This window comes from Rousettus aegyptiacus, unplaced genomic scaffold (assembly GCF_014176215.1).
Source record: "Rousettus aegyptiacus isolate mRouAeg1 unplaced genomic scaffold, mRouAeg1.p scaffold_m13_p_3, whole genome shotgun sequence".
Lineage (NCBI taxonomy): Eukaryota > Metazoa > Chordata > Mammalia > Chiroptera > Pteropodidae > Rousettus > Rousettus aegyptiacus.
This window is the reverse complement of record NW_023416306.1, coordinates 115,814,855-115,841,793: the sequence shown is the minus strand read 5'-3', so window position 1 is coordinate 115,841,793 and position 26,939 is coordinate 115,814,855. Positions and strand designations below refer to the sequence as shown.

Below are 26,939 nucleotides of genomic sequence, written 5' to 3'. Positions count from 1 at the left end.
AAAAGTTGAAGCAGAGTTTCCATTAACCACATATCCTTTGCCTGAAGAAAGGCAACCATTATACAACTTTCTCCATGTTTTCCAATTTAATAGCTGTAGTGAGATCTCATTGTCATTTTAGTTTCCCTGATTATCAATGATTTGGAGCATTTCCTCAAAAACGTGTTAGCTTTTTGGGTTTCTCTTCCTATAAATTGCAGATTTAAATCTTTGTCTATTTGTATGTTGGCATGGCCATCTTTTCCTGTGGTATGTGTAAGAATTCTTTGTATATATCAGATATTACTCCTTTGGTGATCTGCGAATGCATTGTAAATATCTTCTGTCATTCTGTCCACTATCAAATTATTAACTTTATCTGTGTGTTCTTAGTTGACAAAAATTCTTAATTCTTATGTAATCAAATTTAGAATTTTTTTTCCTTATGGTTCACAGTTTCAAAATGTTGTCTAAGAAATTCTTCTTGCCCTCAGATGACAAATAGATTCTCCTACATTGTCCTCTACCAATTTATAGCTCTCCATTTCACATGTCGATCCGTTTATAACCCATCTTTCTTTTTAAATGGGGTTAGTGCGGATGCCATTTTATTTTACTCTAGATAGAGAATAACTGGCACCCAGGTTATCTATTAAACAGTTTGTTCTTTTCTTATTGATCCGTGGTACCAATTTTATCATGTATTAAATTCCCTTAAATATCAGGTTCTGTCTCGACCCCTCTGTGTTGTTCCGTTGGTCCCGTTCTTGCACCAACAACCTACCGTTGGTGTCATTGCAGCTTTGTAGCTGATCTTAGTATCTGGTGGGGCAACACTCTCCTCTTTACTATTATTTTTAAGGGTGATTTTGTTAACCATGAATATTTACTAACAGGAGGAAATTTAGGATATATTTTGGAGGTGGAACTGTGCTTATGGCATCTCTTCCTTTATTGTAGTTTTACGCTGTATGTCCAAACCTAGCAATATTTTTCCCTATTGGCTTCTAGCTTTTATACTTTGCTTAGGAAGATCCTCCTCATCCCAATGTTATATAAATATTCCGTAATATTTTATTTTAAATCTTCTGTAGCATTATTTTAATAGGTATTTAATATGTGGAATTTATTTTTTTATAGTTATGAAATTGGGATCTAACTTTATTTTATTCTAATGGTAAGCTAGTTTTTCTGGTAATAAAAAGTCCATCCTTTCCCCCCGCTGATCTGAAATATTTTCTTTAACACAGACTAAAATTCTATGTATACATTAGACTATAGTCTAGGCTCTCCTTGGATTATGGACGGTTTTGAAATCCAGAATGTGTTGGCAAGAATGGAAAAGCATTAGATGCCTTTGAGCAGGAGAATGACAGGTTGAAGGGGATGGTTACAAAGTTTACTGGTCAACTAGGTGTGTGTGGGATGAATCTGGGAGAGGCAGAGAAGGCTGAGGGGGAGATGCTGCTGACAGAGAGGGTGGGAAGGAAGGAACAGGAATCTGAGGCATGTTGAAAGAAAAAGGGTGAACAATTTAACTTTGCTGGATTTCACAAGGAAGTGATGTCAGCTGAGAAGAATGTACTTTTCAATGCTGGGTTACCGGAGGCCAAGAGGCTGTGTGCAAGAGGCAGGTCCTGGTCACCCCATCTTTGGGAGCCAGTTAACAAGCCCCCAGGCACAGCTAGAAGTAGAGGCTTCAGACTCCTTGCTCCTCAGGGAGCAAGGGAGGGGAAGGTACTGGGCGAAAACTTTGTACAGAGACAGCTTCAGAATTTCCACATGAAGGAACTCTGGAAGCAGGGAGAGAGGGCCCTTGACTTAGAGCATCAGGTGTGTACCAAGATCAGTGTGTTAGCTTAAATCGTATGTTTATTCGGAGACACCCTCACTCTGTTGTGTGGATGCTGCCTCTCTGCCCGGCACTCCTTACCTTCTCAGTCCACTTCCCACCATCCCCACACAGGAGTCTTCTGCCCCACCTAGAGCCCACACTGGTCAATTTACCACTTGATTCAGGCCCTCTTCCTTCTCACTAGTTTATAAGTTCTCCATGCTTCCTTCTAAAATCTGCTCTGAGCCTTCAGCACCCAGCTGGGCACACAGTAGGCACTCAGTAAGTGCTTGCTTAGGTAGATTGTTCATTCAGTTTGCACCAGCTCCCGCCTGGGTCAGAGGCTATGGCGAGATCGTGGAAAAAGAACCTTTCGCCCACCTCCCATTAGCCTCCTATTCAGCTTGATTTTATTCAACTACAGCAAGGCTCTGCTCTTGAGGAGTTTATGCACAATGAGGAAACACAAGGATCAGAGCGCTAGATTTTCTGTGCACTGCCTAGGATGGATGGAATGGGGTAGGGTGGGGGCATTTTGCGGCTGGGCTCCTTCAGTAAGAAGAGGATCAAGTCCTAGGCTTTGAATAATACCCTAGAATTTGGGGCTTCCCCGAGGCCTATTTCATGGAGAAGGGTAGGGGAGTGGAGAGAATGAAGAGACAGGTGGGGTCCTCAGGGAGAAGGTCTCCTGGACCTCACCATACCCCCCAACCGGTCACTTTCAGGCTACTGCAGTGCCGTAGGTTAGGCTGACCACATCTCAATTGGCATTGCCTTTTTAAAGCTCAACTCTGGTCATGTTACTCTCCTGCGCAAAAACCATCGATGGTTCCCCATTGCCTAGAGAATAAGTCTGAATTTAGAGCATGGCCTTTGAGGGTCACAACTATTGGGCCTTAATGTATCTTTCCATATGTGTTCCTTCACAAAGCCCCCCTTCTCTCTGCCCAGCTTCCGCCACCCACTGTGTCCCACGCTCCACCCCCACCACATTCCCTTCCATACAACTCACTACGCTGACATCAGATTCCCGGCATACGTGCGTATATCCTGCTTTCTGGCCCCCCTAGTCTTGCTCATGCTGTTCCTTCCTCATATCCTGCCTTTTTTGTTTCTCATTAACTACTGAAATCTTATCCATCCTCTAAGTCCCAGTGCAGACGCCATCTCCTCCATGAAGTCTTTTCAGATCCACTCTTTCCCTTCCTAGCTAACATCCATTTTTCATCTTCTGTGCTCTCTAGTCAGTTATTAGCTCTGTAAACCACAGATGTTTACAAATGTGAAGGGTTTATATTGACCCTAGGATACTCGATTACCACAGGAGACTCGCACCTCTCAGCCTCTGAGGGATTGGAAGCATCGGGTCCCACGTGGACTGTCAGAAACTTCAAGCATGGGATTTTCCCTTGTGGCATGTATGCTGTAGGTGTTCACTAGATATATAAGCTAAATTGAGGAGTGTGGGTGCTGAATTCTTGGCAGTGGGGTAAATGGCAGGGACAGGGAAAGACGTGAGGTGGTGGGATCCAAGCTAAGGCTCCATCCCCCCCACTGGAGGGCTTGGCAAGCAGAGGAGAACAGAATGGAAGACATCCTCTACCTAGCACAGGAAGAAGTCCCACAGATACCAAGGGCCAGGTTTCATCCCTGTGCTTGGGCCCAGTCAGCTCTGTGTTCAGATCTCACCCTAAGTTTCATAAAGGCACTTTAATCTGTGGGCCAGAAAAGCCGGTTATAAGGCTCCAGGCAATAACTCAGGGAGGAAACTCCTACTATACCCAGCTGGGCAGCCAAGCAGGAGCACACGAAGCCACTCACCAGGCCCCCTAGTGAGCCAGCTACCAAGTGGGAGATAGGGATCAGCTGGGTGGGACCAGAGCATCTTCTAAGCTGTCCTGAGACCAAGCATTGGCTGGCCACGCCCTCCCTCTGCCTGGCCTCCCAGGAGGAAGGGTTAGGGACACTTGCCCTTGACCAACTCTCCTTACCAAAGATTTGGGCGTTATTTTCTTTCTTCACCTTTTAATCTTAGGAGTTCTGCCCACGGTCCCTGCCTCCCATGAGATTCCTGCCTGCATCTCCTAGGGCTCTGAGCCATGGGACCATGTGGAGTTAAAAGGGCGGGCGCCACCCCCCAGAGGGGCATCTCTGAGCCAGGACCTTGATAAGCTGAAGGATGTGGGCTTATTCTAAAGTTGTGAGGGTCTAGAACCCTTTTCTTGCCACCCTCTGTTCCCATAGATAGCCTAGACATTCTGAGCTTCTAGGAGCAACAGATCATTGACCCAAGGGCCAGAGTCCCTGCTGGTCCCTGCATTTCCAAGATCTGAAGACCTGAGGGTCCCTCGATATTAAGAAGCCTAAGCCTGGGTTCCCTATCTTCTTACCCTCCTTAACCCCTCCCTGGGCAATCCCAGCCAGTGACAAGAGGCATCCAGAGGGTGGAGCTCTGAGTCACAGTATAAATTCCCAGTCTCACCACCCAGCTGGAGAACTGCCGTGATGTTCCAGAAGCAGATTCCCGCCTGGATCTCTCACTACCTGCCAGACCCATGCCAAGCAGAAGATGACAGACCCTCAGCTACCTGCGTCTTGGAGGTGAGGGTGCAGTGCTGGATGAATGGGGCCAGGAGCTGAGGGCAGGAGACAGGCTCAGGGAGGCTAGGGGCATTCTGGACTCCAAAACATGGAGCACCTCCACTGGGGCAGCCCCCACCTAGCACCTGGGGATGTGTCCCAGCCCAGTTGGGGATGGAGCTCCACAGTGGATGGCCCAGCTGTGGTTCCCCACGGGCTTGACAAGATGCCATGTAGTAGCTCAGGGCCATCGTGGGGCCAAGCCAGCTGCAAGGTAGACATTGCTCAGCTCTGCTAGAGGTAAGTCCACATTTGGCCTGTCCTAACAGCGAGCAGCCTTTTACCCTTTGGACATTCTAAACTGCTATACTGTGTGAGTGGGTAGTGGGGTGTCTGGTGAGCATCAGTGACATTGCTACTCTGTCACCATCAGCCAAGAAGTCTTCCACCTGGGTCTGTGGTCAGGACTTCTGGATTTCTCCAACTCTTCTCAGCCTGGCAGGAAGACCCAAGGTTCACGGTCAGGTAGCCAGGGCTCTGGACCTGCTCTCCCTCAGCTTTTCTATCTTATCTCACTCTTCTAACTTGCTGTAGGCATGCCGTGGCAAGGACTCCCAGCAGCAACTAATTCCTCATTACCTCTCCCCACCTCAGCCCACGCTAAATCACCGAATGAGATGAGTGATGCTCTGAAAGTGTCTTGTCCCTTCAGGGTGGGAGATGGAAACCCCGCCCAGTCTCTAAGGAGCCTAGGAGGGGAGCTCCGTGCTGCATGGTGCTGGTGCCCTGCTGCCCTGGCCAGGATAGAAATGGCCTTCAGAGGTGTGCCCACATTTCCCCCATAGCCTTCAGGGACACTTAGTTAACAGCTAAATATCCCTCAGAAGCCCAGAGGTATGAGTCTCCTGTGGTAACAGGGGTATCCTAGGAGGATCAATATAAACTCTTCACACTGTAAACATCTGTGGTTTACAGAGCTAATAACTGACTAAAAAGCACAGAAGATAAAAAATGGATGTTAGCTGGGAAGGGAAAGAATGAATCTGAGAAGTCTTCATGGAGGAGGTGGTCAACACTTGCTCCTCCTCCCTCTCTGGTCTTACTGAGCCTCCAGGAGCCTGGGTCTGAGAGACATCCACAGAAGGGACAGAACCTACCTCAAAGTAGGGAATGAAGCAACTGAGAACTGTGCCTGTTGTACCTCTCAGGTCCTGGAGGGTCCATGACTCTGAGCTGGGACTTTTTGCCTGACCCCTCACCTAGACTGGGTGATAAAAAGGAAAACAGCCATAGTGGCTCCTCACAGGTGACCCTGTTCTGGGATGTTGTTCACACTAGCTTGGAAATGTTCTTGGATCCCATAAAGATCTCCTTTTAGGAAGGGCCTGTGCATCCTGGAAGCTATCGCCAGGCTGGTCTGATCTCTGATGCAGGTGTTACAAGGAACTGTTGGATCCACCCAGCTCTCTGGGAAGGAGGAGGTAGCATCACCAGCCTGTCCTGCCCTGAGAAGTCTTGGGGAGGAGAGTTCCCACAGGCTCCCTGGGAACTGTTTTCCCTGCTCCAGCACCCCGGACCTTGTGGGCCTGTTTGGTTAGGGTGTGTTCGAGCCAGGGATGGGCATCAGACCCACCACTTCTGAAACATCGTTGTCAGACCCTCCTCCCTACCCCCACCCTCACCTGGGAGCCTGACCCTGAGTGACTATCTGTAACTAAATATTCCTCTTATTTATAGCAATAGCTAAATTCTTGGAATTTAGGAAGAGTCATGAATTGAGAGCTGAGGGTTTTACTCCTGCCTCTGCTATGAACTAGTCTATGCTTGACCGGGAGTAAGCTTTTAGCTGATTTGGTTAATTTACAGTGAAGGCCTGCCTCTAGGTGGTTGAAATGTGTCCCAGAAAACTGCTTTCCAGCTGTCTTCCTTATACAGCTGTACTTGTTAAACTGTTTAAACGCACTCTTGTACTGTTAGCCAGAGAGTCCCTGCCTGGAGCTCCAGCACTCTGAGTGCTCCCTGGTCCTCACCCCAGGACCCTCCAATGCCCTCATGAACTGCAGGGTTCCTGCCTGTTCCTGCCCCAGGGCTGTGGCCCAGCTGGCATGGTGCCTGATCATGTCTGTTTTTAGATATTTCAGCTTTCACCCTAATATCCAGCCAGGGCATCTTGTGCTAAGGTTGGGTTTGTCCAAGCTTAACACACTATAAGCTACCCCATAAACTTGGGTTCCCTAATTTTACTGGTTTCTGGTTCCCAGTTCTCATCTGCAGAGTCACAGACACTGAGCTTTATTCTTCTGCATCTTTCTGTGTACCAATTACCCCTGGGGCCATGAATGTTTGCTTATCTCTAGCACCACTTCAACTGAGCATATTATATCAGGAGCAAAATACATACATTCATTTTACGCCAAGAAGGTTATATTTTACAGATCTGGTTCCTGGAGCCATCTGGGCCCAAGACCTGAGTCACACGTTCTCGCTGCCTTTCTCTCAGCTTGGCCTTCTGAGCTCTCTCTCAAACCCACTAGTCTCTTCCTCTCTGATGGGAGGGGTAACAGGACTTTGTAGAGGGATTTGAAATTGGGTCTCTCCTGCAAATGCCCAGGCTAGAAGATGTGATCTGTGGCTCAAGGTAGACCACAAGGAGCCCTCTGATGTGTTCTGGCTGTTTTAAAAAGAGAGAGATCATGGACTGTGTCCATAAAATACTGTAACTAGAAAGATGACCAGAGTTGGGGGTTATTTGGGGGCTTTGGGAAAATTCAGGGTAAAAAGAAGAATCTGTCAGGAAAATAGATTCTAAGAAGCAAAAGACCAATGAAGATGAGATAGAGGCAAGTAGCACCCATCTTCATGTTTGTCGAGGGCCATTTTCAAGTAAGGTGATAGTGATGGCGTGGTTATGAACATGTGCTTAAGAATTAGAATTGGATTCATACTTGGGTTCCTCTGATTCTAGTGGAGTGCCTAAAGTCAAAGGACTTAGGCTCAGATTCTCCATCTGTAAAGTGAGGAGATTATATACAACACTTAGCATATGGCAAACACTCAGCACATGGTAGCTGGTATGGTTATTGTTGCTGAGTTATAGTAGAAAGAGATGATTGACCTTATTGGAAGGTATTAGAGTTAGATGACAGCAGAGAGCATTTTCTAGAAGGCAGGGAGACCTCAAGTGAGGCTTATTGCCTTCCAGTAAAGACACAAGAGAGCTGGCAGGGCCAAGGGCAACCCCTGCTGGAGGCAGGAGGAGGGCTGTGATGAACAAGAGGACCATGGCCCTGGGTTCAGAGCACTTTAACACTACTAAATGTTCCTGAGAACTGGCCCCTGCCTAGTTGAGGCCTTGGGCGGCTCCCGATTTGGAGCCCTCTAGTTGGCCTCTGAGAAAGTGGGCCAGTGGGAACAGGCTTCACCAGAACTGCTCTGCTGGGTGAAAGCCTACTCCTCCTTTCTCACAAGATCAGCCCAGGACACCACTCTGTCCAGGTAGGGACTTAGAAGTGAGGAACCTACTGGGCCCAGAGGGAGTCTAGCCAAAGGTCACAGCCATATTTCCAGAACCAGAAGAGTATGTGGCCTTTGGCCCAAGTTATAAAGCTCAAAAAAGAATCTTGTTAGAGTAAGTTATTGGCCATGAAGATATTCAATATTTCAAAGTTAATTTCATAAAAGGAATCCTTAGACTACATGTGACTGACTGTCAGTTTGGCTTTTGAGGCAGTTATTGGGAAGAGAGGAAGAAGAAAAATTGACTTAACAGATCTATCTCAGGGACTAAGTAACAGCCTTTTCAGTCATTATTCTATTGTTGCTGGTTAGAATTAAGCCCCGGAAGAGGTTGGAAGGACAGACATCAAAATGATAACAGTTCTCATAACAAGTAAAAATAATCGTAACTACGTGTGGTGATAGATGTTAACTAAAGTTATTGTAGTGATCATATCATAATATATAGATATAAATATATATGTCAAATCATGTTAGACACCTAAAACTGGTATAATGTTATATGTCACTTACATCTCAATTAAAAAAGAAGATAGCATCACCTCCATTATAAAGGTCTTATGAAGATTAGAAACCAAGAAAAATATCTGACAAACAGTAGGAGTTCAATAGATGCTAGCTATTACAAATATTATCTTTGATAATAGCTGAGGCAGATGAACTATCTGTGGACAGTCTAAGTTGAAAATAAAAATAATTATAATATTGAAAAAAATGATAATAATGACCATCTGAGTGATGATAAGATTATGGAAACTCTTTTTTTCTTCCTACCTTAGGGTTTTCCCCAAGCCCCAATATTATTTTAAATAGAGAAAAACTGCATCCTCTTAAAAAGATATAAAGTGATTTTAGCAACACAGAGTGGACAGAATGGAGTGTAAAGGTTCTAGTTTGGAGGCCTCTATAAATATAGTCACGACCTGGTGGGTTGGAGGAGCCCTACCGTGGGCCTGAGCCGGAGTGGACTGGAAAAAGACAGTCATCTAAGCCCAGGTAAAACTCTCAGGGAAAGGGCTTCAAATCCTGAGATTCAAACAGGAAAACACAAACAGAACAGGTCTGAAGCTGTCCCTCTTTCAGAGTATGCTGCCTCAGAGTAGGGTGAGGGCAAAGCCCCTCCACTTCAGTGCCTGAGGTCCCCTGGGAACCAGAGAGTCCTCCAGGGCCCGGATAAGTGAAATGACTTTAGAGAAGCCTTCTTGAATCCAGACAATGGAAGCCTGTGGCCAGCTTAAGCTGCTCTCTCCCTCAAGGCCACCCGCCACCATTGCCTGAATAGTGAATCCACTGCCTCTCAATCCACAGAAGGAGCTATCTCCATGCCACTTGCTAACAGTGACGGTCATCAGGATGAAAAATGTCCGGCAGGCTGATAGGGGTGAGTATCTTCCTCTCACTTCCCTCTTTCTCCTTTGCCTGTAGGGCCTGATTGGAGAAATGGTCAGGATGTGTGCGTGAGTGTGTGTGCGTGTGTTCTATACTCAGGTTGTATTTCCGACCTTGAGTTTTATATCAATTTTCCAGGCCCCTCCCACTAGCTGAACCTTGGCACTACTAGCCCCTGTGTTCTACCTGCATCCAAGAGTACCATTCACCACACTCCTCCTCCTACAGCCCCCTCCCTAGTGTCCATTTCCGGGAGTGCCAGCTTCTCCCGCACTGGGTGTTCCTCACTTCTGCATGAGTTTATAAGGACTGTTCAGGGTAGAGGAGAAGGAGAGGCCCTTAGGCATCACGGAACTACCTGCCAGCCTACTGCCAGTGCTCCTTCTTAGGATACGGATCCCATATTCAGTTCTAAGGTCCAGGTCAGAAACCCCATAGCACCCAGTTCTTCAGTTCAGCCCCATGATGTGGTTTGACTCACCAGAACTGTTTGTGCAGTGTTTTCTTGCAGCCTCAACTTTACCTTCATCCCAGCCCCTGCGGCATTCCTAGACCATGGGAGCCCGGGGAAGTCTCTGGCTTCAGGAAGAAATGATGGCATCTGGGTGGGCAGGATGCTCTCCCCACACTTGTCTTTGTGATGGCATTTCAAGAGATCAGGAGAACCAAAAGCTCCTCCCTATGCTGCTCTCATTTCACCCCCACCCCCACCCCCAACACCCCGCCCATCCAGAGAGGAAGCTTGGACCTCAAGGGGGAGAAAGCTTACTGTCAAGTCCCCACTGTGAGGGGGTATCTCCATTCATGAATGGCCCAAGGACCACCAGAGTTTCCCAAAGCTTCGTTATATTCTCACTGTCCTGAGATTCAACTCAGAGGGGTAGAGTATGCACAAAGCCATGACTATTCTATAACTATTTGGGGTATAGAAGATGGCATTCTAATTTTGTGACTACAGCATTTAGACTCAGAGGAGGATACTGAAAACTGGGAGCAGCCAAGGAAGGCTGTGCTGGGGCCCGAGGTCTGAGAGAGCGTGAGTATCCAGAGGCCCAGGGCCCAATCTGGGGAGGGAGAAGGAGGGAAAGGAACAGATTCTCAGACCACCCGCTGGGGCCAGGGTAGAGCCACATGGCCAAATACCATTTGATCCTTCTGACGACTTGCGGGCAGTGCTGCGAGGCCCATTTTTCACTTGAGAGTTAATGAAAGCAGTATTCGATCCTAAGCCTGGAGAGCTGGGGAATAGGAGGACAAGCTAGGAGAAGGAGGCTGGGGCCAGTGGTGGAAAGCAGGGAAGCCAGGCAGAGCAGAGATCAGAATCTAAGTGATTAGGCACCTCAGTTCTTCAGGAAGGATTTGCATGACTTCCGCAAGGCTCCTATCCAGACTGTGCTGAAGCATAGGTGGGGAGAGGCTGAGAAATTCTCTGGGAAGCTGTCCCTGGAATGAGTATGACAGGAATGAGTGTGACAGGGATGAGTGTAGAAGGTGGAGGAGGGAGGGCCTGGGAGCCCCAGAGAAAGCAAAGGGAGCAGACGGGATTCAGACTGATTTCCTCGGAAGGTGAGTATCCAGAACCTGTGCCAGCAGAAGCTGTTCCAGCCACCATCCAGCTTGGGCCTGGCTCTGCCAAGAGGCCAGGGATTTCTCCTTGGGCTTCTCACAGCCTTCCACCCCACTAATGAGTCATCTGAGGAGTCTGGAAGCATCACATGGGCCCGGGGCCTGGCTGCTTCTTCACTCTTCTTGCCCATGGCATGGTGGGTCACTCAGACATGTCACCCAACTCCGCTCAGGGATTGCCACAGCTTTCACATGCCTACTGCTACACCCACCTGCCTCAACTCCTTTCGAGGTGTGTCTGTCCCAGTCCTGCAGGTCACCCTGGCTGCATATCTCATGGCATGCCTATACTGGTGCTCAGACATTCCCCTTGTCTTTCGCCTGCCACACTCATCACTAGAGGTAGGGGGCTGGGGAGCAGACAGCCAGAGAAATGGACTGCGATTGGGTCCACCACCTCCTTTTCCCCTTCTCCACATGCCCCTCTGCACACAGGGTGCCTTTTGGGTGTACTTGGTCCCTTTTGAGTATCCCTTGTGGTTTGTTGTTTTTCATTTCCCCTGAGGAACAGAGTTAGGGAGCATGCATGGTGTCTGGGGGTGCCAGACCCATCGTATTGTGTCTGGACTCCACAGTTATCATAGGCTAGGCTCTGTTACAGCCTTGCCTGGTGAAGTTTGAGACTATCTTGATGCCTTCCAGGTCCCGAGTTACCCTCGCCACCCCAAAGTGTTCTCTCCTATCTTGGATCATAAACACACTGCTCTCTGGTTCAGCTTCTAATATGTGTCTGAGTTTCCAAGAGTTCAAGGAGCCTGAAAGGGATGAGTGTCAGGGATGACCCCCCTCAGGGAACGTGCCCTTCAGACCTGGGTCAGGACTGGGAGGGAGGGAGTCCTCCAGAAACCTTCCAGCTATCAACCATTTTCATTCCTCTTAGGAAAATAAATTTAAATGCAAACCAGCACCCCAAGGGGCATGAGGCAGATATCTCCAGAGATATTAGAGAGACAGTGCTCTCAACATCTGTAGAGATCATTGAGTCATCTTCACTACCCACATTCTAGGAAAGGAGATATATCATTCAGATGACCAAGCCCTTTGTCACTCCATGAAGAATAAGGATTAGAAAGCATCTATGCCTAGGAAATCCTTTACAGTCTCTGAAATTCTCAGGATTGTGTCACCGTTGCTTAACCTTCTTGCACACTACCCTTACAGTCATCTGAGGACGCCATCTGGGCTCAGCCAGATTTCCTCCTTTGTTCCTCCCTCCCAGGATTACCTCCTCTTTGGGCTGCACTCTCTTTCTTTCCAACTTATGGGGGAGGAGGAGGGAATAGCTCTCTGCAAAATGACTCAAAAACAAATCAACACTTTAAGTGTGGGTGTCTGACTAACCCTGTCCCTTCCGGGAGTATTTTTATCTTAACCAGAGGTTTAAGCTTTAGGAAAAAAATACTGAAATTTTATTTAATGGGTTTAATGAGAGAATTCTAGGAATGGACTGATGATAGGAAAAGGATTTTATGGGGAAAGGGGACTTTACAGGGTTTATTATACCATGTTAAGCAGTTGGGCATGGAGTTGGTGGAGGTTCCTAGTATGCAGGAGGTGAACACAGGGACAATGTTACAGGCCCAAGAAGAGGGGCCGGTGGCCAGGAAAAGCCATGGGAAGCATCCAGGAGGAATGAACGGGTCCCCAGGAAGTCTCGCTGTGGGCACAGCAATTAGACATGCCAACTTGCTTATCTGCAGCTATAAGGACTCAGCCCAGAATTTCTGGAGGTACTGATGTAGCCCAGTAGCAGGAAGTTGAGCTTTTCCATTCATTCATTTATACAACAAATATCTAGTGAGTGCCAACACACGGTCCCCCGGGCCTGCCAGTGCTCAGGCTGCAAAGAAGACAGATGCACCAACATGTCGTTGCAGTGCAGTGTAGCCAGTGCTCGAACCAGAGGAAGGGCAGAGGGTTGTGGGCTAAGAAGGGCACCTGGGCCAGACTTGGGGGCTCAGAGAAGGCTTCCAGAGGAGATTGCTTCTGAAATCTGAAGGGGCAAGCCAAGGGAAGGGTGGGGTAGAATAGAAGAGTGTTCTAGGTAGAAGAATTGACAAGAGAGCATGGCACCTTCTGAGACCTACAAGTATTGGTTTGGCTAGAGTCTTGAATGCAAGTGTGAGCATATGTTTGTGTGTGTGTGTGTGTGTGTGTGTGTGCATACACATGTGTGTGTGTGCAAGTACGGGTGTGTATTTGGGGGCTGGGGTATAGGGAGGGTGGAAAAATAAGGGTGAGGCTGGGGAAGCTGGCAAAGCAGCCACGTTGAGTGGTTGGGACTTCTTCCTGAATGTAAATGAGAGCCATTAGAGGATCTTAAACTGCAGAGTGACATGGTTAGAACTATAGAGATCCCTCCAGTTTATCTTGAGAGAAAAGATTAGAGTAGGGCAAAACAGAAGACAGGATGCCCGGTGGGGAAGGGGCAGCAGATATGAAGGTAACCTGCACCAAGTTAGTGGCAGTACAAATAAGGAGACATGGATGGGCTAGAGGGGTCAAAGAAGTTAAATCCACTCGATGTGAGTGAGAGTCGAGGATGATACTTGGTATCTGGCCTGGACACCTGAGTAGATGAGGAGGAGCTGGTTGGGCACAGAAGGGATGGTGGGGATGATGAGGCCATTATTTTCTTTTGATTCTTTTGGGTTTTAGTCATTCTTTGTGTCTGGATCAAATGATGATTATGATACTTAAAGGACAGTTTATTCAATGGGAGGAGGGCTGTGAATTCCAATTCACTGAATAGTGAGCCCTCAAAAGTTAACCAGATGTTGGAGATAAAATCAGAAGCTAAAAATTCTTGTGATGCAATCCATGCTTATCAACTCTGATCAAGTCCTCAGTGTAGTGACTTGACCAGGCCTCAGTACCCAGGAGCTGTAGGAATAAGTCAGTTCAATGGTACACTTCTCATTATTAATAGCACTTGTGAACTAGTTTGGGTCAGTCCAACCAGTATAGAACTCCGATCTGCACACCAGCTTTACTGCCTAGAGGACTCTAACACTGGAAACTACTGACTTTTCTCATTTTCCATGTATCTGGTGTGTACTCGGGAATTAACTCAGCAGATTGCCGGGAGGGAGGACAAGGGAAGTCATGACACCTCTTCCTTCCACCTCCCCTGTAGAATGGAGGGAGGGATCCAGGTTGGGGTGCTATTTTTCACCCTATGCCTTCTGGTGCTCCAACCAGAGACCTGGGATGCCTTCTTCCATTTGAGAGGGCTGTTGGGATTACAGCCTTTGTCCCTTCTCCAGAGCACATCCGGCATCAGCACACTTGGGTTGTTCATTTCAAGTAAAAAATAAATAAATGAGTATGTGGTTTCAGATGTGTGAGATGGGTCACACACCCCATGCTGCGAGACCAGTGTAGGTACGAAGCATTTAGTCATATGTAGATGTTAGTCCTGGCGCCTATATCCTGCTGCATAGCTTGTTCCTCCAAAGCCCTTTCTTCCTGGTCCTCTGGTATGACTCACAACAGACTGTGTCCCTTCTAATCCTTGCTTCTCATTCAAGGGAAGAGCTGGGCCCTACTTTGGTTTTCTTGATGCCTTGGGCTAATGCAAGTAGTAAACTGGACCCTTTGGGGCTGGTCCGCCAGATCTTTCCCTGGCAAAGGGAAGACTGTGCAGCCATACCTTGTCCCAAATCAGTAGGTATTTTCTTGGAGAACCAGGGTGCTTATAATAAGGGCAAAAACCATCTGTCCATGAGAATAGTCAGTGAGACCTAGGTCCCCCTCTGTGAAACCCCTAGCCTGCAGTCTATGACCTTCTCAGGGTTTGGGACAGAAGTCTCTGGAGAGTCAGACCCATGAGTTAAGAGGGGACCTGAAGCTGAGACAATGCCTCGCTCTGGAGGTGGCTTGCCTGGAGTTACCTTCTGACTCCACACTCTCTCCTCTCTGGACCTGGGTTGGCACCTCACCCTTCCCTCCCACCCTTGTCTTCATTGGACAGTGACCCAGACAGACTGCTATGTGAGCCTCTGGCTGCCTACTGCCTCTCGCGAGAGGGTGAGGACGAGGACCATCTCCAACTGCCCAAACCCAGAATGGAATGAAAGCTTCTACTTCCAGATCCAGAGGCAAGTGAAGGTGAGATGTGAGAGACTGTACCTGTCTGCTCTGTCTGCATTTCTAGTTCCCTCCTTGCCTGCTTGTCCTTTTCTTTGCATATGTGTACTTCTTATGCCCATTTGTCTTTCTTTTTACCTACTTCTTGTGATCCTGTCCACCCGTCTTCCCACTCATTCACTCCTTCCTTCAGTCTGTCTTGTGTTTGTCCCTCTCCTAGTCCACTAATCCCTCTAATTTCTTTCCTGTCTCTCTTGTCCTTCTACCTAATTGTTTCTAGAACAGGGTGCCTCTTCTCCCCCAAATAGTGTGTGTTTCCAGTACCTTCCAGTACATACTCCAAGAAGAGTCATTCTATTCACGAGGTCCAAGGCCAGTCTAATTTCATCGAGAGGGCTTTTTCTATCTTAAATTCTTTTTAGATTGCTTTGTTATTTCTTATTCTTTGGGTGTGTGTTCTTCTGTTTGTTAATTTGTTATTTTGTTGTGTTTGTCTTATTCGGATATATGGTGACTCCAAGTTGAGTTCACATCTCCTGTGGGAGAAGTCTCCCTTGAGTATCTTGAGTTGTGACAGCCTCAGCAGAGTGCTTCTTAAGACAAACTTGACCTCATTATGAAGGCATCAACCAGTCTTGGGACACTTGTGGCCTGACAGTTCTATCCAGCTTACTGCTTTCTATTTAAAGGATGCTTATCCATTTCTGGTTCACGATGAGTCCTTTTTATAGTTATTGTTTTTAAAAGATCTTTTCTATCATACACATAATTCTGGCAAGAGCAGGGATTTCAGTGTGGGCTCAATCTGCCATCTTGAAATCAGACTTTGGGCTTCCTTTGTCAAAAGATCTAAGGGACTTCTGGGTTGGTTCTGGGATATATCTGGAATTCTAGTAATTTCAAGGTCAACAGCTCTTATTCAGAACCACCTCAGTCTACAAAATAGGTATCAAAGGGGGAAACCCAGCCCCCACCCACATCTTCCCGGATCCTTAGAACAAGAGGCCTCAGGGGTTAATCCATGTCACCTGAGACCATTGGCCTCAAAGTTCAGTCAGTTGACAGGGTAACTGTTCAGCTCTTGGCACGCACCATAGGACCATATATGAGACCACATTAGGGGCTAATGAACCAAAGGATAAAGCTCTAACACCTTATGCCATCCCCATAAAGTATCAGAATGCTATAATCTTTGCCACATCATTCTCCTGGAGTGCTAAGATGTTAGTTTCCCTGATCTGGATTTTCTAACATCACAGGGGCTTTCTTCAGCTCCTGGGTACTAAGGCCTGGGTACTGAACACATTCCACATCCTGGCTGGAGTCTTGCTTGCTCTGCCCTTCTATCCTTCCCCAGGTAAAATGAAATCCCTCACACTTCACAGGCCCCTGCCAAGCTTGCAAAATTCTCCAGTAGAAAATTCAGAGCAGAGGGACTGGAAGGCTTCAGAGAGTTGGAAAGAACAAAGTAGATATTTTCCTTTCTTAATTCATTTCCCTACAAATGTCTCTCACACCTGAGCAGGGATCTTTGTGTTGGTCCCTGTCCCTCAGACCTACCACCTTGCTAGGACTGGGGTCAGGCCCCTTGTCCTGGGAATGGGTCAATGGGTCGGTGAAACCGTGATAACCAGACTTGCACCCTGCCTTCCCCCCTAGAACGTGCTAGAGCTTAGCATCTGTGATGAAGACGCAGTAATACCAGATGACCATCTTTTGACAGTTCTCTATGACCTAACCAAGCTCGGCTGCCGGAGGAAAACCCATGTGAAGTTCCCACTTAACCCAGAGGTAGGTGCAGTGCCCAGCCCCTCTGTCTTCTGCCTCATGAGGAGCAGCTGGTCATTCCCATGATGCCTTCCCATGAGCTCTTCTCTGCATAATAAGAGAGTGCTGCTTGTTTAAATCCCAGCACTATCACTTACTAGCAATGGAAACTTGTGGAAATTTAATTCCTCTGAGTTCTGTTTTTTCATCTATACAATGATGATAATAGTACCTACCACACACAAGCTTGTTGTGAGACTGAAATCAGAAAATATAATTAAGGCACCTAGCACTATTCATGGTACAAAACCAAGATGTAGTAAGTTTTGTCCCATTTCCCCCTTTCCTTCCCTTAGCATCCTGCTGCTGTGATGGCCCCAGAGGACAGATGACAGATGAGAGTAAAAGAGGGCAAATCTGCAAATCAGAGTCAAAGCTGGAAAGGATCAGGATGTTATAGATTCAATGATTCAACAAATAGTCGAAAGTCTACTATAGGCCAGACACTGAGGACACATCAGGGGACAGCATCCCTGCCCTCACCTGGTTTATATTTCAGCAGGGACATTAAGGTCCAGTGAGTCTTGACTTGCCTGAAGTTACACAGCAAGAGGTGGGAAAGAATAGGTGAGGGAAAGGGCCCCTACCCTTCTGAGTTGAACTTTCTGGGGGCAATATCTCAGCTCTCCCTTGCCCCTGGCACTGAGCCCCTTGGGAAGGTAGGAGAGCAATGCAAGTAGAGTCATGAGTGTAAAAGATGAAAGGAAAATGTTCTAGGGCTGGGGGTCAACTCACTTGAGTGGTCAGTGATTTTCCTGATGTCCAAGACTTGGGGACAGATGGAGGCAGAGGGGACAATGAGAGCCAGGAGCAGCTGCCCTCACTCCATCTCAGCAGGACAGCTTTGTGGGAAGGATGGGGCAGGTCTACAGAGGCTTCTTGGACAGCTTCCAGCTCACAGCTGCCCTTCCTTCCTCCCCCTGCAGGCCATGGAGGAGCTGGAGGTAGAGTTTCTGCTGGAGGAAAGGTGAGTAGGCTCCAGCCCCCAGGGGCTCCTCCGGGATCCTGAATCCCAAGTAGCATTTCAGAGCCTGGTCTGCCTTTTTGCTGTCTTCCCTTCTTCTGCACTCGGTCTCGGTCTCTGTCTCTGTCTCTCTCTCTCTCTCTCTCTCTCTCTCTCTCTCTCTCTCTCTCTCTCTCTCTCCCCCCCCTCACCTCAGACTCCTCAAAGTACATCATCAGAATCACTGGGAACTTCTAAGGTGCCTGGGCTCCACCCATAGTCATCCTGTTCTACATCAGTATTGCTTTAAAGATCTACTACTCCGGCCAAAATCGGAGTATTAGAATACTTAATTCCCTTGCATCCCTGAGAGTGGCCTCTGGGAAGAATTCCTGCCACCTTAGTGACAGTGGCTTGTTGAAGCCGGGCTGAGAAAAAGGTCGGGACCAAGGATTCTTCTCCTGGACCTGGAACTATTGAAACAAACTCCCCCAAACCTTGGCCTAGAACAGAGGCTGCCCTCTTTCTCTGTCTACAGCCCACTCTGGAACCAAGTTGGGGAGGCTCCAACCCAACATGTGGGGTTATTTCCCATCATGTTCAATTAGAAAAATGACCCAGGGTCCTGAAGTTCTGACTATGTCAGGGACTCAAGTGGAATTGGGTCACAGAGCTGGAGGATGGGAAGGGCAAGGGGCAGAGAGAGAAGGAAGTAAGGGAAGGGGCGGGGGAGGCAAAAGAGTCCCTGCCCTAAAGGACAAGCCTGCCCCAGGATGGCAGTGTACCTTGTGTTGGAGCAGCTGGCTGCCCCCCTCTTTGTGACCCTGGTAGAGCTAAGCCCCCTGAACTTATGATCGGCCAGGATCAGGGAAGATGAGAGGAATGAGCTACAAGAGGGCTTGTCACATTCCACTCAGAGAATCCTCTGCCTAGACACTCTTGGAACTACGGCAGGACCTCAGGATAATGTTTTGTTCGACATCATTTCATCATACGTTGATGAGATGCCGTAGAAATATAACTCTTGTTTGTATCAATCAGCCTGTGCCAAAGTTTGTTTCATTACACAGTTTCACCTCAGTTTCAAGATCCTGTCAACGACATTAAGTGAGGAACTCCTGTATTGGAGGTGCCTCATTTCCCCATCAACAGCCGACTGACAATTTGAAATCACCTTTGTTCCACGCTGAAAGAAATCTGGGCTCTCTCCTCTAGGTCTTGATTTGACAAGAATTTTTTTTGGCAGGGGAGGCCGGGGAGATCCTTGGCTGAATTAGAAAGTGGCTTGCAAAATGAAATATGTCAAAATTGGTAATAAGAGTTGATCTGGAGACACAGTCATCTTGGGCTGATGTGAACTGCTAAGCGCAACCTTGGTGGCTTATATTCTGGGCTTTATAACACAAAGACATTTCCTGTTCACAAGGCGCTCCCTGCCTGGGTCAGAACTGTTCATTAAATACATAAATTAAATAAAGCACAGAATGGCGAATGGGTCACTTTCGCTACCAGCACTATTCATATCTGCTCCAGGTGGTGGTCCAGGTTTTTCTTGCAACCTCATAACTCTATGAATTTTCATTTGGTTGGACATAAAGGATAGTTATTCTTTAAGGATAAAAAAGGGAACTTTTTTTCTACTCCTTCCGACATATGAACCTACTTTTTTCCCTGGACATTCTATTTAAAACGTATGCCAGTTTTCTCTTTGACAATCTACAAATATGAGGTTTCTTAAGCCAATATTTTTCGTGAGGACCAAAAAAGCCTCTGCTATCTCACTATTAGCCCTATTTAGGCTTTCTATCCTCTGCGTGAAAAATCAGTCAAGAATGATATAACTGACCAGGAGCTCTCTTTTGTTTTTCAGTCCCTGTCCACCTGAGACCCTCATCACCAATGGCGTGCTGGTGGTAATTATCCTTGCGTGTTCCTGTAGCTCCAGCTGCTGTCCGGGAACAGACTGTGGGAGAGCACACCAGGCCCTATCCTGGAGGCCACTAGGAATCAAACCAACTGAAGCTAGCCAAGGGGGATGCAGGCAGGGCTGGGGCAGCAGCTGGGCTCCTGCCCTTGGGAAGGAGGTAGCTGAGACATCAGTTATTCTGGCTCAGCATCCCATATGCCACAACGATGACCCCTCTTCTTGGGAACCACCGCCCCCCCCCCAATAAAAACACCCACTGGGAGGCAGCCTTCCCCCAGAATCAATCTGGGTCTTATTTTCTCCCAACCTCAATCTCTCCACGAGCACAAGTTCAATAATTCAGGTGTTAGATGCATCTAAAACCCCAGGATTCAAGATCTTTACCTGCAAAATCTGTCATTGACAGTTTGTGGTGAAGGAATTTGACCCATCTCTGCTTCTTTAGAAGGCTTTTCCGTGAAAGTTATTCGCTTTCAAAGCCCAGAGAGGTAGGTTCCCTCAGGTTCCACCCGCAACGTGCAGCTGAGAACGTGACCCCTAGTAAGTGGTGACTGCGCATCCTAGATTTTTCAGGAGAGCTTCGTTTTCAAATATCTGATCTCCAAATGAAACAACAGGCCTTGATTGGGTTCTGAAAATATGGTTGGCACACTCAGGCGTCCCCAGGCAGAACAGTGCTGAATTTTGCCTCTAGTTCTTCATCTCTTCTCTTAGGCCGGGCAAAGAGGGGAATGGCTTGTACTCAGAATGACCTTCCTTTCTTTGCTGCAGGCTCGACAAGTCTCTTCCCTAGAGGTTCATGCAGAATCCAGAAGGCAGAGGAAGAGAGGGAAACGTGAGTTCTTTGACCACTTCTGCCTGCTGCCGGGGGGAGGGGGCCAGTGCTACTTCCCAACTCTGCCAGCACCAGAGTTGGCTGCTCTGGGGTTGCCCTGGGCTCAGTAACCAAGAGTTTGGCTGAGATACCTCAGGATCATCTCACCCTCGGGGATCATGAACCCCTGTCTCCCACTCCACAGCCTCTCCATAAGGGTGTGCTCTTCCAGGCACCCACGAGACCCTTGGAGCTTCCCAGGCCTGACAAGTATCCTGGGTCAGGGGTTAGTGGCACAGTGCTGTCCATACTGGTCCATGCTGCACCTCTGCCAACCAGGGGTTCCCTAGATCTGGTGCAGTGGTCAGTACCAGGGTGGGCAGGCCCTGATAATTCCCAGGGCCCCTCTAGCTACACCCCTTCCTCTAACCAGATTATAATTCATAGAGTCCTAACATTTGGTAGCCAACAGGGACCTAAGAGATCCACCAACATGAGACTCTCCTAGTCATCACTCCACCCCATCCCGCCCGCTAAGGACTACCAGCCCTATCCCAAGGGAGGGGAGCAGCATGACCCCACAGACATGAGGGAAGGAAGAAGAAAGAGGCTGTTACCCCCAAACTGGCAGTATGGTGAGGGCTGCTTTCAGTGTAGTAGGAGATGACTTTGGAGTACTTCCCAGAGAAGCAGAACCTAGGAGGACTAGTCCAGAGGACTCAGCATCTCAGGGGCCTTTCTGGGGACCTCATTTGTCAGTATCACATGCAAGCCTTGTTAAAATGCAGATTCCTGGGCCAGCCCTTCTCTACAAAATGAGACCTGGGGCAGTGCCCCAGGTGATTCTAAACCCCTGTCCTGGGCACCACCAGCGATGCTTTTGTGCTGGGCCAGGATGGGCTGTGGAGAGTGAGAGTCTTTCTGGCAGTCTCAGCCCTCTTGTATCCTCTTCCAGGGAGGGACCTCCTAGTGACAGTGACAGAGTCCTTCGAGCACACGCAGCACATCTCCCAACACCTGGAGCCCAGCTGCCAAAAACCTGCCTGCTTTCACTACCCCAAGTACTTCCAGTCCCAGATGCATGTGGACCTGCCCCGGAGCCAGTGGAGCTGTGGGGTACAAGGCGGCATCGGGGGGTGATGTAGGGGACTGGGGCAGGCGGGCTGCCAGAGGAGGCCCTCACCACTACTCACAGAACCGCCTATGCTTCCAGCTTTGCTTCTCTGGTGTGCACAAGAAGAGCAGCCCTGTCTGCCAGCCCCTCGATTGCCTCTCGGACAGCCAGACGGTGACCCTGCCTGCGGTGAGGGCCTAGGTCTGAGACAGGGTCCCCGAGCAGCTTAGCCTGGAGCTCCTGTGGCAGGAAGATGGGGAGAGCCTGGCAGGGGGCCTTTGGGGGAAGGTGACTCCTGGGGTCTCTCAGGCAGGATAGAGGAGTCTTGTGGGTAGGAGATGCTGAGCTGCAGTGTGGAGCCAGAGGGTGTGGAGGCCAAGGTAAGGATGTTGGGGAGGGTCAGGTCCAGAAGAGGAAGTGGTGTTGGAGCACTTGTGTGTGAGCATGTGTGTATGCATGCCTGTGTGCATGTGAGCATGTATCTGTGTAGGCACGTGTGTGCTGAGTCAAGTCAGGAGGCAGGCAGTGTGGTGAGTTTGTACTTCTTTGGTTGGGATCACTTGGCTCTGAATTGTCATCTCTGACAAGCTTTTCATATTTTGCATCCCAGGGAGAGAACTGTGAATTACACGTGAAGTCTACACCCTGGTATAGTACCCTTTCTGTCTGTTCCTCTGATTTATTCATCCTATGTGGTCTGAAGTGGTATCTCCGTGTGGTTTTGTTTTACATTTCCCTAATGGCTAATGATGTTGAGCATCTTTTCATGAGCGTATTGGCCACTTGTATATCTTCTTTGGAGAAATGTCTATTTAAATCCTTTGCCCATTTTCAAAGTGGGTTATTTCTATTTTAAGTTGTGAGAGTTCTTTGTATATTCTGAATAAAACACCCTTGTCAAATATATGATGGGCAAATATTTATTTCATTCTGGGGGTTGTCATAGTCTTGATGATGCCCTTTGAAGCACAGACATCTCAAGTTTCAGTGAATTCTAATTTATTTTTTTCTCATGTCACTTATGCTTTTGGTGTCATATTTAAGAAACCATTGCCTAATTCAAAGTCTTGAAGATTTATTCTCATATTTTCTTCTAAAAGTTCTATGGATTTAGCTCTCACATTTAGGTCTCTGATTGATTTTGAGTTAATTTTTATATACAATATTAAAATAGGGGCCCAACTTCATTCTTTTGCAAATGGATATCTGGTTGTCCCAGCATTATTTGTTGAAAGGATTATTCTTTCTCCATTAAAGTGTCTTGGCACCCTTGTCAAAAATCAAGTGACCATATACAATTTGATTAGCTCTCTACCCTTGGAAAAGTTTTTTAACCTCCTCTCTAAGTCTCAGCTTTTCTCATCTGTAAATTGGAGCAAGACCACAAATATTGACCATCATTCATTGCTTTGAGGATCCAGTGAGATAGATAACACACGTGAAGAACTCACTGATCTCTTTGGCAAGTGAGATGCTCAGCAGTTATCAACTATTGTTATTGTTGTTGTTCTATTATCCATTCCTTGTTGAGGTCAAGGAGTTATTTCCTCACCACTGTATCTACAAGCCTGTGCTAGACATGGAGGAAATGTTATGGAATTGCTACTAGGCCCTGCAATCAAGGAGACGTGAACTTGTTAGTGATTCACTAAGACTCAGGTCAGACATTGTCAAGGTCCATTTGCCTGGAGTCACTGAGGAGCTGGGCGCTGGAGGATGCAGAGGGAGGAAGCTTCCAGTGAAGGCGAGGACCTGTGCAAATAAAGTGCTTCTGGGCTCCGAGAACCAATGGGCCCTTTTAGGAAGTAGCAGGAGGCGAGGTTGGACAGATCGTGTAGGATCTTGTATGCCAGGCCAGCAGCCTGGACTTGTTCAAGGTGTGGATGTAATTAAAAAAGGCAAGCACTGGTTACACTGCAACAGCTCCTGCCCTACCTGCCTTGCAGACCTGAGAGGTGACATGACGAGATCAGGGATATGAAGAGTTTTTGTCAACTGCACAAACATATGGAATGATTAGTCTTTTGAGAGCAGGAAGAGCCTAAAGAAGAATGTGAGCTCCACAAGAATGGAGTTGTGTTTATCCAGAGATAAAGAGCCCTTGCTGTAGAGTTTTGTCCAGAGAAATTGGCCAAAAGGATCTCAAGGCCCCTTGTCACCCCATGTCTAGCCTCAGTCTATAGAAGATGCCTGGAGGAAACCTCTCTGGATTTTATGGACCTTGCTGAGGAGGCAGAGGGCTCAGAGAATCCCTAATTTTGTTAAGTATTGGCTTATAATGCACCAGCTAAGTCCTTGGGGTCTTACTTCTATCTCATTAAGTCCTGGAGACAGTGCCGAGAGTTAAGCACAATTAGCCTCATTTTACAGATGAGAAAGTAGAGATCCACAGCCACATCTTATCCATGGAGGTGAAATCTACAGGCCTGCTCAGCCAAAGTTCTCTGTGCCCACAGCCCCAAGACACTGGATGTGCGACTGGGCTACAGCCTGTGCCAGGAGGAACTGGAGTTTCTACAGAAACGAAAGGTGGTGGTGGCTGAAGCACTGAAGCAGGTGTTGCAGCTGGAGGAGGACCTGCGGATGGACGAGGTGGGTAAGCAGCAGTAACCTGGGCTCAGTGCCTGCTCTAAACTAAGCTTGTCTTTCTGACACTGCATCCTGCCAGCTGCCCCCTAGGCCTTCCCTGCCCAGGGCAGCCTCAGTGCTGCCTTTCATGGTTGCTCTTAGTACTAAGATTCCAGGTAATGGCTATGTTGGATGTGATTCAGTTATGTGTTCACAGGAGCAGAGAGAGCAGAGTAGAGAGAGAATGGAAGGAGCGCTAACAGATCCTGAGGTGGCAGAATGGCCTCCTCTCCCCACTCAGGAAACATGTGAGATTCCACCACCTCCCATACCCCATACCTCCACCCAAAAGGCCCTAAGACCCTCATTCTTCAGTTCTCCCTTCCCTTTTGTGTGCACACATACACACACTCCCCAGAAAGAACTGCAGGTGGCTCTGGGAAAGAAGCAGCTTCCACTTGCAAGGCCAACTTCTTCCCACAGAGTAAACAGTGGTCCCTTTGTTGGAGCCCTCCATCACCTCCCTGGTATGGACTGAGGCCCACACTCCCCTAGGCAGCAGGTCAGCCCTCCCAGTTCCACCTTCTGAGGCCAACTATAGGTGTAGACAAAGACCTCATGGAGAGCTGTACTGGGCTTTGGCCTACAGAAGGATCTTACAGTCCCCACTCAAATGAAAACAGTGAGTCTTGGCAAATAACCCCCTCCTCTCACCTTTAGTGAAACACACCAAGGGCATCTTAAACCTATGTCAACCCAGAGGTGACAACCCTGCTCCTTTCTATATCAAAAATTCACTTCTTCCTGCTCTTACACGTATATATGATACATATTGAGCACATATGATGCACAAGGCCTGGGGCCTTCACATCAAATCCCTCTACAGAAGATATCAATTTGCAACCATTAAAGAATCACACACTTGCTAGGTTTTTGAGCAAGCCAACCAGCTCCCTAGACCCCTATCTCATCATGTCTTAACTGAAGGCTAGATTTACAGTGCTAACTCTTTCAGCCATGACTTTCTGATTTACAAAGCCTGTATAAGGCTTCAGAGCCCTTTATTGATGCCAACTATTGAGCTTGGAGCTAAGGTCTAGTCTAATTCTAGATCTACCAGGTGGACTGTCATTCTGTGAAAGGCGATTTTTAGGTCCCTCAGTGCCTCACTCTCTGCTGTGTGGCCAGCTATCCCTTCTCCACTGTTTTCTCATAGCTCCTATCTGGCACTCCAAGTCTTCTCCTACCCAGCATTGCCCCAACAGTCTGTCTCCCTGTGCCCCCAGGTACCGCTCATAGCCATCATGTCTACTGGGGGTGGAACAAGATCCATGACTGCCATGTATGGGCACCTGCTGGGGCTGCAGAAGCTGAACCTCCTGAATTGTGCCAGCTACATCACTGGCATATCAGGGGCTACCTGGTAAGGAGCTAGGAGACACTGTCTGGTGGAGCCCAGAGCAAGCAGCAAATGGTCTGGCCTCAGATCTCTAGTGAAGCTCTCTCCAACCCCAAGTTAGATTAGCTCATGAAGCCTGGGCAGCTCTACCAATTACAGCTTTGTGACCTTGAGCATACAACTCAACTTCTCTGAGTCTCAGGTTCTATAACTGTAAAGTGAAGATAATAATAGCACTAACCTCATGTGGTTATTGGAGAGGCTCTCCCTGTACTGGGTATGCAAGGGACTCTATACATGTCATACACATTGGTCATTACTGATATTACTATTTCCCTGGGGCTGCGCAGGGACCCAGGGGCAGGGTGGCCAGCTATGAACAAACTCCTGGTGCCATTGACCCCATCCCGCTGGGGAGACATGGCTGCCCTCTCCCAGAATCTGCCAACCTTGAGTTTAAATGTTGGCTTCATCACTCCATGGCCTAGCACTTACTTTGAGCCAAGTACTAGTCTAACCACTTTATATTACATCAAGTCATTTAATCTTCACAATAACCCTGCGAGGAAAGTATAACTAGTATAACTCTTCCATTTTTACAGATAGGGAAACTGAGGCAAAGAATGGTTAAGTAACTTGCCCCAAATCATATAGCTAGTGAGTGACCGGATCTGGTTTTGAACCCAGGAAGATCTGAGTCCGGACTCCTCAATCTTGAGCAGCATGATATACCTGGTACACAGCAGGCAATCAAGAAATGGTAGCAATTGAGACTATGAGTAATAATGTCCCCCACTTTCTCCAGGCTTCTCCCCTGGCATGTTGGGGTTTCCCAGTAGCTGCCCACCTTCCCTCTTGCCAGGGTCCAGGGTTGATTGAACCAGGGCTGGCTCAGCTCTATCAGCCACACCTGTCTCTCTCTCTCCAGGACCATGGCTAATTTGTACCGTGACCCTGACTGGTCCTCCAAAAACCTGGAGTCTGCCATCCTCGAGGCCCGGAGGCATGTGGTCAAGGACAAGATGCCCATCCTGCACCCAGACCAGCTGTTCAGATACCAGGAGGAGCTCCAGCAGCGCAGCAAGGAAGGCTACAAGGTCAACTTTACAGACTTCTGGGGCCTGCTGATTGAGGCCTGTCTGGGGGACGAGGTAGGTGCCCAGCTTCTCCTGGGCTGCGCCCTGCCCTGGCTGATGTCCAGCTCTCTTTCTTCATCAGGGTATCTGGGCTTATATCACAGCAGGAAGGAGTTAGGTGAGAACTGCAGATGCATCCTTAAGTCGTAAAAGGGGTGAGGTGCCCAAATGAGAATGATGTTGGAGGTGGCTTAGGAG

The 26,939-nt window shown here is 48.0% G+C and overlaps 1 protein-coding gene across 1 annotated transcript in view; it reads left to right on the top strand.

Moving 5' to 3' along the window:
- Window positions 1–4,301: 4,301 nt before the first annotated feature.
- PLA2G4E (phospholipase A2 group IVE) overlaps window positions 4,302–26,939 on the top strand; it is a 33,054-nt gene continuing 10,416 nt past the window's right edge. Inside the window, exons 1-13 of the mRNA XM_036238262.1 lie at window positions 4,302–4,414; window positions 9,218–9,290; window positions 14,898–15,034; window positions 16,673–16,804; window positions 17,767–17,807; window positions 19,654–19,696; window positions 20,482–20,545; window positions 21,480–21,640; window positions 21,738–21,827; window positions 22,249–22,286; window positions 24,095–24,230; window positions 25,493–25,629; window positions 26,534–26,756. Coding sequence (XP_036094155.1) covers window positions 4,319–4,414; window positions 9,218–9,290; window positions 14,898–15,034; window positions 16,673–16,804; window positions 17,767–17,807; window positions 19,654–19,696; window positions 20,482–20,545; window positions 21,480–21,640; window positions 21,738–21,827; window positions 22,249–22,286; window positions 24,095–24,230; window positions 25,493–25,629; window positions 26,534–26,756 — 1,371 coding nt within the window. The 5' untranslated portion in view covers window positions 4,302–4,318. The remainder of the gene's footprint in view (window positions 4,415–9,217; window positions 9,291–14,897; window positions 15,035–16,672; window positions 16,805–17,766; window positions 17,808–19,653; window positions 19,697–20,481; window positions 20,546–21,479; window positions 21,641–21,737; window positions 21,828–22,248; window positions 22,287–24,094; window positions 24,231–25,492; window positions 25,630–26,533; window positions 26,757–26,939) is intronic.